At 36.5% G+C, this 12,535-nt stretch overlaps 1 protein-coding gene across 2 annotated transcripts in view; it reads right to left on the reverse strand.

Annotated features, from left to right (window-relative positions):
• sez6b (seizure related 6 homolog b) overlaps positions 1 to 8,700 on the reverse strand; it is a 161,344-nt gene extending 152,644 nt beyond the window's left edge. For both annotated transcript variants that reach the window (XR_008157150.1, XM_052576531.1), the window contains exon 1: positions 8,406 to 8,700. Coding sequence is in view for 1 of the 2 variants with exons in the window: in XM_052576531.1 (XP_052432491.1) it covers positions 8,406 to 8,490 (85 nt within the window). In the remaining variant the exon portion in view is untranslated. The remainder of the gene's footprint in view (positions 1 to 8,405) is intronic.
• Between the last annotated feature and the right edge of the window lie 3,835 nt (positions 8,701 to 12,535).

Below are 12,535 nucleotides of genomic sequence, written 5' to 3' on the forward strand. Positions count from 1 at the left end.
GAATACTGTCATATCATAAACACAGACACTCAAAGATCTTCATGGCAGCCCATTAAAATAAATGTTTGGTTTACATGAGTAAATTGACAATATATAAAGCTACTGTTGTAGCCTACAGTAATAATAATACGTCTCTATAATAATAATAATTATGCCTAGATGGTTGCTTGTTTTTTACTTGTTTTGTTGTAAAGAGATTATCTGATTAATAGATCTTTTTTGTTGCAGTTTTTTTATACAGTTATATTGTAAAACTTAAATACCTTTTTTAGTTTGCGGTGTTAGATTTTTGGCTGCATTTGAAGTTCTTTTTTGCATAAGAAAATAAATAATACTGTCAAATTCATGTTAGATAATAAAAATACTGTAATAAATACAGTAGTTCACCATGTATTTGTTCATGTTTTATTGAGGGATCTGTCTGAAGCACACCATAAAAAAATTCTAGCAATTTACACAGGGCTAGTAGTATATACAGCTGTATATACAGATATACACCCAGGTATCGGATCAGTACTCGGTATCGGCCGATACCCTGAGCCCAGGTATCGGAATCGGTATCGGGAAGAGAAAAAGGGTATCGGAACATCTCTACCGCTAATGTCCCACAGCACACTTACAGGCGACACCGGTAGCAATGGTTGGACCCCAGCTGCGTGTCTTGGTGGACAAGCAAAGAAATCTAAATGAAAGGACAGCAGGGACCGGCTCTAAAAAGCGGTACTGACACAGAGATGGCGTTCTGCCTGCTATCAAGACTGCTGCTGATAGCGAGGTGGACATTCATAACCTGCCCTGCGGGAGATGCATAATCATGTGACGACGTGAGCTGCCGGTTTAATAATATAGTTAAAAAAAAATAAAAACAGTAGAAGTGCAGTTCAAATGAAGTAGAAGCTTGTCAAAATACAGAGGCTGAGCGGGCATGCAGGTGCTTTTGAGTGCCGCAGATGTTTAGCGCATCAGACGAGCTCTTGAGCGAGATGAGGAGCAGGCGCGAAAGGGAAAAAGGCATATATACACATGGCAAAACCCAAAAGGGCTTCTGAAGCGAATGAACACAACCCGAGAGAAGCGGCGCTGGGGAAAAAAGAGATTTGGATACACACTTCACAAGGCTGTGGAAGCGTCAGGCGTGCATCAGAGACTGTTATGGCAGAGGGAAAGCAAAAGAGAGAGAGCGTGATAAAGCTTTACCATCGCCTCGGCACCTGGAAACTGTCAAAGCCTGATTCACAACTTCTGTCCTAAAGGAGAGGAGACGCACAGGCACAATAACACTCATTTTCAAGCAAGCGCTGCGAAAAAGGAGGGTTTAAGGAGGGTGTTCATGCACTGAATGGCTCTTGATGAGAGCCTGATGCACACTGCAATAGGTTAATCACTGGTAATCAAAAAACAGGTGTTGAATATTTGCCTTTCCTGCACATGATCATCAGAACTTGGGAGCGTGTGGTTTAATTAATAGTGATGTCCTCTCTCGCAAGTTTTTTTTTTCCTTCTGTTTATTTTTTCTTTTTTTCAGACTTTTTTCGAAAGCCATGAAGCACAACTGATTGCATCGGATCACCAAGAACAAATTGCTTTTCCTCGGCAGAAGAGACAGGCAGAGGTGGGGGTGACAGGGGGGATAGAGGGAGTTTGTCGTTTATCAGCGGCTCAAAACATTTAGGGGCCCTTCAGCAGAGTTTTGGAGCGCCAGTAAAGACATATTTTACTTCTAAAGCCCAAACACATTCAATGGTCACTTTTCAAATATTAGAGGAAATACCAAATATTACACAAACTGTACTTTAAGTCTCTGTATGTGTTCACAATATATATTTTGATATATATGGTCTAAATGGAATACAAAATGTCTATGGAGCCATTAGCTCATTAAAGTAAACATTTAGGAGCAATATTACAGAATCACTCAATAAAGATGTTTTTTTCTGCCTGTATTAGAAAACAAAATACAGTTGGACCTTAATAACCACATATAATTTTTACTGGGATATATAAAAAATATTACCATCACTATTATTAATTTATGCAACAAAACTCTGGAGTTTTATTTGTTTTTAATTACCTTATCATATCAACAAGCAATCAGGAAGCAGATTAATGTAAATCTCTAAATCATACATCATATTATATATATATATATATATATATATATATATATATATATATATATATATATATATATATATATAGACACATATATATACACACATATATATATATCACCGAAACGGTTCATTATAGACTTAACCAAAAAATAATAATCATCATCATCTAAAATGACTCAGTGAGAGAGTCAGTTGTGAACACCTCTGAATGATTTACCAAATTTATCAGATTGCTGTTTCATTAAAGGTTTTGACTGACTCACTAAAAAGAACTGGTTCATAAGAGTCATTTGTTTACGAATTGGGCATCCCAGTTGATGCACAATATAATATCTCGATGAAAGGGCATTTAAGTCTCAGTCTGGAGCCCTGTTTTACGGACCTTTTTGAGTAAACACATCTGACATCTTACCTAACATGATATATATATAATATGATAATAGACACTATTTAAATTGAATCTATCTGATTATATCTTTTTACATCTGTCCTCATCTGTCTCATAATACATACCATCTGCAGTTAATCTATATAAACATCATCTCGCTACCCTTAACATATCACCATGTGCATAAATGATGAAAGCTGGGGGAGGGGGTCCATGAATTCAATCAGATACAAATAAGACTCTGGATTTATTTAATAAGAGGTTTAATCTATTAAAAATGCTCTCATCTGCTATTTCCGGCCATTAATTTTCTGGAGAAGTATAAGACTGAATTTAATCGTAAACCATAATGCGCTACCTAGAATGCCACAGAATGTGATGTAGAAAACAGTGCGGGCTGAATTATGGAAGGGGCAGGACAAGCACATAAAGCACTAATACACCCCACGCTCCTGCCATGGCCAGTGATTAAAACAGGCCATAAAGACAAACATACATACAGTGTAGGTTTAAGGATGAGGGCGTACTTGCAAGGTCTTCCATTTTTATCAGGGCTAATGGAGAAAACAGCAAAAATGGGCAACGACATTTTCAAGTCACATGAGTGCAATGTGTGTGCGAGTGCAATGTTGCACTACAAAACAGCATGGGAATCATTAGGAAAGGATATAGACTATGGCATATTCAGGTCAAGAGCAAACAAAGACTAGACTGCGAAAATACGCGTTTTATAATTAGACCCAAGCCTGTCAGACTTCTGGGCTACATTATGCCTTCTTCCCATCCATATATAGACAGGATCTATTACAGTACGAGTTCAGTAAGGCAATCGCGTTATTTCAATCTCATCTCTACATCTGAACTCCCTACTTTTCCATCTTTACCATCTGGCCTCTGGAAGCCTGACAAAGTCATTGATCATGCAGGCTGCACAGATGTTCAGACGTAGCTGCTATAAAAGAATTTCAAATGCTGTTTAAGTGGGTTAGTTACTGTATGATGGTAAGAGCAGGTCACGTAACACAGGAAGAAGTATACCAGTGGTGTTCTTTAGCAAACTACTCTCTGTTTTTCATACGCTTTATTCTAATCCAATGTAAACTAATATTCCAGTAACACTTCAAGGGATAATTGACCCAAAAAATTCTGTCATCATTTACACACTCTCATTTTGATGAACACAAAATAAAAATGTTTGAAGAATGCTGGTAACCAAACATCCTTTGACTTCCATGGTATGTTTTGTCAAAGAAACTGTCTGGTTACCAACATTCTTCAAAAAATATCTTCTTTTGGTTTCAACAGAATATTACACATATTTCAAAATACCAACTACAAAAACAGTAATGATGTTTTAATTTCATGTTTATTTTATTTGTGAACTGATCTTCTTTTAATAGTCAAAATATTTTGGGATCATCATTCATCTATGCTCAGTAAACACTAACAGGTAAAAATTGTCATGATGGTCACAGACACAGAGATGAAGCTGACTGCTCACCAAGAAACCCTTACAGATCGGGTTTTCAACTCGTTTCAGGTTAGGTTTTTACATATCTATGTAGAAAAAAAAGTTAGGTTTTTACATATCTACTGTATGTAGGTGAGTTGTTTACTTCCTTTTTAATTAGTCTTAGTTACTTACTAGTTTAATTAGACCGATGCGCATGAAAACGAGACAGGATTGATCAAATTAACAACATAATAGGCCAGCCATAGCACAATGGAGACACTGCCTCCTCTTAAGAGACATTTCCCATTCGTTCTCGATTACCCCCACCAAACCCACAGTGTTCATGTTTTTATGTTACATACAGTATGCTACATAAATTAGTTGATTTATACACGTTTTTTATCCTATATTTTCATAATTATTTTATTTCTGTACTACGGATATTTTCTCTACAAATTTTCAGAGGCACTGCCTCCCTTGCCTCCTCAGAGGAAACACCCGTGGTGAATATGTGGCAGTTGTGCTGACGGCGGGGTGGGGGAGGAGGTGGGCGCGTCCAGATTTCTCCCAGCAGTACTGTCTGCGGAGCGCCGTCCCAGCTGACCATCAGCATTACAGAAGTGGCCGTGGGAGGCCATCCAGCCTGGCGGCCGGCTCATTTATCAGGGTCATAATAAAAACTAAGAGAGCAGACGCTCAACCTCATAGCTCCATCTGAACCTCAGCTGAGTGAGTGTGTGTGGGGGGGTCAAGAGGTCAAGCTGACAATCACTCCCCCTTCAATCCTTCTTCTTCAGCACTGCCTGGGCTGACAAAGGGCACTGATAAATTGCTGATTGAGTGATATTGCTTGATCCTAAAAGACAGGGTGTGAGCCTAATGGCTTATCGGAGCTGGATGAGCTGCTTTGGGAGGAAGTGTGGCCGAATCCTTTCCCTGGTGCTTCAGGTAATGGAGTCAGGCTGTGGCACTCACCCTCCTCGAGGGCTGATCTGGGCTGGGTGTTTAAGTCGACCCATCACTGACACTCTTACTCTCTCTGTGGAGACCTGGGATGTCTGATCTTAGACAGTGCCAGAGCACAGATGGCTGTGCTATGTTACTTGCGCTGCTATGAGACCTTTCGGCACTACAGTCATACCTCAAATGTGGATTTTAATGTCGCTGCATTTGCTAACAAGTGGCTAAATATGGACTACAGCTACTACAAGGAACTGAGTTTACATGCTTGATGAATGAGACAACTGTTATGAGACAAAGATTTTTCGAAGTTGTAAATAAAAAAGGGCATACTAGTATACGTTTTACAAAAAAACACTACAATCTTTAAAACTGAAGTAATATTTCAAGATGTCAAGTTTAATTCAGCTTTTTACGCTATGGTATGTTCAGTATGTACTCTTTCCAGTGAATAGAAACATGCAAGCAACTTTAAAATTCATGTAGGAGGTATGAGTTGATTTAAACAATAAAATGTGAAAATTTCCTAGCATATTTTTCTCAAAACTGTAAACTGCTATTCTCATCATAGTACTCAAAAGACATGTCAGAGGGAACCAATACTGAATAAGCATCACAACATTATAATGCACAGTATTAAAAATTTGTTAGATTTTTGAGATTTGCTAAAGATTACATTTAACACTGTTATTAATTTTTTTGTATTACATATATCTAATAGCAATCATTAACCAATATGAATATGGACTACAGCTACCACAAGGATGAAAATGTGCATGTTTGATCAATGAGGCAACCATTGTCCATGTAACTTGTTTGCAACATTAAAATGTCTGAGACATTTTTTATTTATTTAAAACTGCAGTCTTTTTAAAGTATTTGTAACCCATTTCTTTTATTTTTATTATGCATTTTTATTCCTGTCTTCAGATATTTTGATTAATAGGCAACTGTCAAAGTGCAAATCTGCTGTAAATGAGAGAAGTGATTCCGCAGCAAAGATTCTAGAATGGAGCTCGATTAAAATCGTAACGTTGCATAACAGGAAAGCAGCTGGTAAAGGTTCCTACAACATCTTTACACCAGCTGCTCTGTCGTGACAATCAGCACACATGATTTCTATCAGTTTGTTCATGCAAAACAATATTCATTAATTTCATGTAGACTTATGTAACACATATATGCTTATATACAACTAAAGTATGTAGTAGACACTGCTGCAGATTACAAATTTAAGCAGATATCAAATGCTCACAATGCCATGAGGGAGCCGGGAGGCTGTCCTGTACGCCAGTGAACCTCATTTAAAAACATTCATACTTGCTAATGCACCGTTGCCTTGTTCAAAACAACCGTAACATGAGTCACATATTTTTTTACACATTAACATTCATCTTTTCCTGTGTGTCTTTCCTGGTGTGCATGCACGAAATGCGTATTTACATCTATCACAAAAGGACAGCACAGACCTGAGCAAATTGACCCACTGACCTTCCTGCATTTCTTGTATAGCCCATCATCCATTTGTGAGTGGTGGGCCCTGCTTTTAGCCTGCTGTCTGTGCTCAATGTGGAATGATGGAGCTGTGCATTAGTCAGAGTGCTTTTCAAGGTAAGAGCCATTCGGTGCGCAGACCTGAAGCCTCATCACACCCGTCCTGAAGGTGACTGATCGGAAACACTGACTCAAACACCTCTCAAAGCAAAAAGGTCAATGTTCCAATCACTGATATGTAATCAATACAGTGCAAAATGTAATTAGTACAGACAGAAAAGATGAGTCTGAGACAACAGACTCAGTCTGCAAACACTCTTGTCTCAAATATGAAGCGCAATTTAAATTCTGACACCTAAAACTATGAAACATATCACATTTGCAAATGAAAGATTCTTCCAAAATGATGAGAGGCTTGTGAGATGATTGCTTCGCAAGTGTCTCTGCAGCTGTGAGTGACAGGTGAGTAAAAGTGCAAAGGTATTCTTGAATTGGAAGATCGTCAAGACGGAAATTATGTATAGATTAAAAAATATAATTTGGCTGACATGCAATTGAATTCCAGCTCATTCTTACTTTTTAAAGGAAAATGAAACTGAATAAAACATTTAAGCAGTAAATTGAGGGTTGCACATCTCTTTTGGAAGTATACTGCATGGAACAGCTCTTGACAAATAACACTGGATTATCCCTTGTATTGCTCGCAGAGCTTTTACAGTAAGACCAAAAAAAAAAAAAAGTGAGGGGAATTGTCAGACAAAAGCTAAAAACAACACTGAGATAGTGTACAATAGCTGTCTGGAGTGAAAATGAAGTGCAACATGGACTACTCTGTGCCTTGAAAATGACTGTAGCAGGTTTCAGTGAGCAAACTGTATGGCTAGTATTTAGTGTTTTATTATACATTTATTATATGATTTTTAATCAATGTTTTAAAGATAAACATGAACCTTGTTTAGCTATATACTGATTTAATTCTCAAAACTAATTCAAATCCTGAGAAACCTACGTCAAATATCAACATTAAATATTACTGACAAGAATGTAACATAGTGTCCTATGTTAAGTGACAAATATTAGATATGAAACATGACAACTGTACAGAAGATGTCACTCACTTAATCTGTAAAGGAAATCAGGATGAAACAGGGCTACAATTTATATTAGAAAAGACCTATTTAGTTTTAAAATGTCAATGTAATATTTCTCACGTTTCAAACAGTGTGCTTTAGTTAAACACCTGTTTGTGATTATATTGCTTTCTTTCTGTGACAATTAATTAAATAGTGGTCTAAGAGATTTAAATAAGTATACTTGTTAGGATTTTCCTTAAAATAAAATGCATTTAACGATAACGTGTGAAGGTGCATATCACAGAAAGTATAATTCACTTCTGAATCAATAAATGAATAATGTTTCTTAGTCTTAATTAAAAACCTGTTGAACCTCAAACTTTTCAGCTTGTTATACATCACCACATTTAAAAAACACTGATCAGATAAATCCATAATCAAATATCTGGCTTGTGTACAAACTTTACATCAGACTGAAATGTATGAGAACTAGCCCATTAGACACGAAAAATGGGAAATGAAAACGAGAGACTATAGATCTCTGGCTCGAATAAAAATAATGCAAAGCTGTAAATAAAAACGAAAGAGAGTGAAGCAAATAGGAAACACACTGTCAGGCGCGGTGCTGTCCATTCTTGTGCGTGCTTACGCCAATGACTTTGTGACTTTCGAGTGAATTTGTTGTGAAATGCGTGATGATAGGACATCTCTGCTCGCGTGCAACCAAAGTATTAGTGGAACGTGTTAAATAAACCTCCTCGACACACATCTGCTGGAGTTTTTCCTCCGTCAACAAATGTACAATACAGTGAGAAATGTGTCTAGCCATCGGGGTATGTGGAGCTGCGCGTACCCTCTTCCGCTAATCGCGTGGACAGCAGAACAAGTATCAAATGTTTAGAATTATAACTGTTAATTCTTACCTTGCCCTCGTGCCATCCACACGCCAGCAAATACGGCGAGAATCAGAACGAGCATGTTTGGTTTGTAATTTCTTGTCGAGTTCATGCTCGCGGCAGTGGGCTCCTATCACAGAATATGTCCTTGTACTAAAAGACTTTCCGAATAATTAAATAGGAGCAGGACGAAGACGTTCTGCGCCGTGAGGAACGAGGTCGCTGCGCGAGACGAGGAGCTCTGGTCAGATTTGTAATTGTGAACGGAGGAGAGCCAGAGAATGTTCAATTTCTGTCAGCACCTCTCAGACTGAGTCGAGCCGTTTCAGTACCACGGACAGCTCCTAGCGTCAGCAACTGGAACAACTTCAGGCTTCGCGCAAAGTTTGTACCGTACATAATCTAATAGTGCCCTCGATTAAATGGCTCGAGTATTACCATTTGTATTTCATTTAAACTGCTAACCTAAGGGAAAGGAGAAAGTGGTGGACTGTGCTTTATAAGACCAAAGTGCTCGGATTAAATAGTGGGCACACCTACTAATCCAGAAAAATACACACCCAAGAATACAGTTTTCATGTGAAATACGTGATTCCTGTTACAAAAGACATTGAAATATTTTGTAGGTCATAGTGTAATAAATGCATGTAACTGTCTAGTCTCTAGATCATTAAAAAAAAAAAACATTACGAGGCTGAAATATGGTAAAAGAGGTTTTTATTTTTTTATTTATTTATTTTTTTTTTTTATTTCATAATAAAGATATAAATGTAAATAAAAATATTAATAAAATAAAATATTGTCATAAAAAGCTACTTCCTTTCAATGGGACAAGAAAAACAAATAGAGTGTACTTTTAAAATACACACATACATTAAAAAGTTTGGGGTAAAAAAAATCTTACTGAGCAAAAACTTTTGATTGGTATATATATATATATATATATATATATGTACTTGTTTTATAATACTACTCTAGTAAAAAAAAATAACACTTTTATTCAGCAAGGGTTCACAAAAATGATCAAAAGCAACAGTAAAAAAAATAAAAAATAAAACAACATTATGTTATAAAACATATTTCAAACAAATGCTGTTCTTTTGAAGTCTCAGTTCATTAAAGAATACACAAAAAAGTATCAGGCTGATGATACACGGGGCAACTTTTTGAGCAATGTTGCCATCAATTGGCAACCAGATGAGACACAGGGCCCACAACCGTTCTAAAGTACCCAGATAGAAATTTGTAACCCATTCTCACTAGAGAAAGTGCCCCAGCAACACTGCTCAAAAAATTGCCCCATGTATCATCAGCCTCACAGTTTCCACAATAATATTAAGCAGCACAAATGGCATTAATAATTGTCACCCCAAATTAGCATATGAGAATGATTTCCGAAGGATCATTTGACACTGAAGATGTTGCTATTCAGCTTTGCATTCATTATAGGAATGAGTTACATTTTATTACATATTCAAACAGAAATCAGTTATTTTATTTGCAAAAATGTTTCACAGTATAACTGTGTCTTACTGTGTTTTTGGTCAAATAAATATAGCCTTTGTAAGAATCTTTCAAAACATAAAAAAAAACCTGACCTCAAACATTTTAACAACATATACCACATACTTAATCATTCTTATCGAACAGCAAGTTTAGTTTAGTCAAACTGTGCAATTCTATTCAGGTTATATTCAAGACTCAAAATCCATATATTTTGACCTTTCTATGATAAGTCAGGTTTTGTTCAGGTCAGAAGGAGTGATAGATATCTTAAATGTTCATTACTTAAAGTAGAAATATTAATAAAAATATATATTTTTACCTTGAAAATGTTTAAAAACTTTTTTTAAATGAAAAATTTAAAGTGTAAGAAAAAGGATTTTAAGCATGTTCCTGATGGTTACACAGCTTGTTAGACCTGTCTCTAAACAATAACTCTCCAATTACAGCAATATCACAGCTATTTGCAACAGAGCTACAACTATTTTTAGTTTTGCTGCATTCTTTCCCTCTGGAAAGGGACATTCTGGTGAATAAAAACATCTAATTAAGAGCAAACCGCCTCCATTTACTACGATAATTTAAAGGAATCTAGAGAAGAAAAAGGAAGAATGAAAATCTCAAAACTCGCCTCTCCTAAAAATTACCCATACAATGACCTGCTCATCAGTTCCCAGTATTTGCACTCCACAAAGAACTAAATGGTAAGGAAAAGAGCAACACTCATGAAATATACATGAGGTGACACAGAGGACTTTGTGGCAATAATATAGAAATGTTAAGTGATGCCGCAGAGTCGAAGAGTTATGAACGTTAACCACCAAATGTTAATGCAGTCTTCATCTGCCGGCCATTATTGGAATTATAGGAAGCCATCGTCACCTTTTCATTCCACCATATTTCCCTCGGAGCCTGCTCATGTTTATGTGGAAATGTTCTCTGCCTCTCTGTGTAGTAATTACTATTCCAAACGCATTGGCGAGACTGAAACTGGTAATTATAATTGCACACTACAAAAGTAAGAATGCTGAATTTACAACCTATTTAGACAAACTTAACAAGCAGAGAATGATTGATTTCTTGATTGAAGCGGTGCAGTCTTAACCAGCTACAGTACACTGTATTCTGTCTGTTTGAATGCAGATGTTCCACAAGAACAGGGTTATTCCCTTTAAGCTAGACTGGGCCGGGGTTCAATGAAGCATTAAGTTTGCTTGTGCCTACCAGCCAGTATCCTGAGGTTGTGTTAATGCTTAAAATGATATTTCAGCCAAAAATTTTATTCTGGCATCTTTTAACCACCATTAATTTGTTTTTCTTCTGTGCAACACAAAGGACGTTATTTTAAACAAGTTTCAACAGTTTTTGCCATAATATAAAACTCAACAGGGTCCAAAACAACAACAGACCCCAGTGACTTTTTTATTTTATGCACAAAATGCTTCAAAATATATTCTCTTGCATTACACTGAAGGAAAACATATGGAATACAGTGGTTTATACTTGTAGTTTGATTCTCTTGGTTCTTTTGGTCCTTTGGTTGGCTTTGCGTTCACGCTGTCATTTTTAACACTGAACCTAAAGATACCTAAAGATACAAAACATAAGGTAGAAATCTACGGTCATAACCTAATTTGGACAGCTTATATGACTTGTCTCTTGCAAATTTACTAAAACGATCCTGTGCGCTAGGCTACATGCACTCATATGTTTTAAAGCTATCAGTAAAACTTTTTCCAGCTAATAACACACCAAGAACTTCTAAAATGCATAAAGGAGTCAAAACAGATCCAGCAATTTCTCTGCTGCACACATATCTGCTGTAATGAGACAGCATTTCTGATGCCTGTACCAAAATGTCATGGGTAACAAATCTCCTATGATAAAAAAGAAGCATGCTTGAGCTTTCGGTCCTCTTTAGGGTCACAACTTGTGACATCACGTCCTGTTTTGGGGTTTCATGTCTTAGGTCTTTGTTTTATACACATATCGGCCGAACCACACCACATCATTTGGAAGCAGGTCTCAGTCTGCTTGTTTGATGTGCACCAAGATTAGGAAGGCACCACACTAACAGAACAACTGTACCACAGTTTGTTTTAACTGTGTAAGCACACCCTTAGAAAGTAATATATCTGAATAAGAACTTACCACACAACTGTTTTAAAAGTATGTTCTACTACATCGTGAATGTGTGTAGTATGAGTGAGTTTTAGACGTACTACATTCACACATTAATTATGAACACTGAGAATTCATAAAAACTGCTGTTTCAATGTACTGTTTAATAAAAACTGAATTTGGACATACTACTCTTCATGTACTAATGTTTGCCTAATATATAATAGAGCAGTAGGCATATTTGAAGGTAGGGAAAATAATAGATTAAAAGACATAATAACATATGAATGACACCACAACACAAGATTTTACTATGCACACATAAAACGATCTAAATATTTCTGTCAGAACTGCAAGATGACGTAGAGCAGTAAGAGTCTTTTTCATGTTATATTCATATAAAAGATTTATCAGTGTAGTATTTCATTTATATGATTTTCTATGGTAAGCTCTTTAGGCATTTGCTGAAAAAATAAAAACCACCTGCTGTATAAGTGTTTAAGAATCAAAGTCATGTCCATATACTGAAAACT

Source organism: Carassius gibelio, chromosome B15 (genome assembly GCF_023724105.1).
Source record: "Carassius gibelio isolate Cgi1373 ecotype wild population from Czech Republic chromosome B15, carGib1.2-hapl.c, whole genome shotgun sequence".
NCBI lineage: Eukaryota > Metazoa > Chordata > Actinopteri > Cypriniformes > Cyprinidae > Carassius > Carassius gibelio.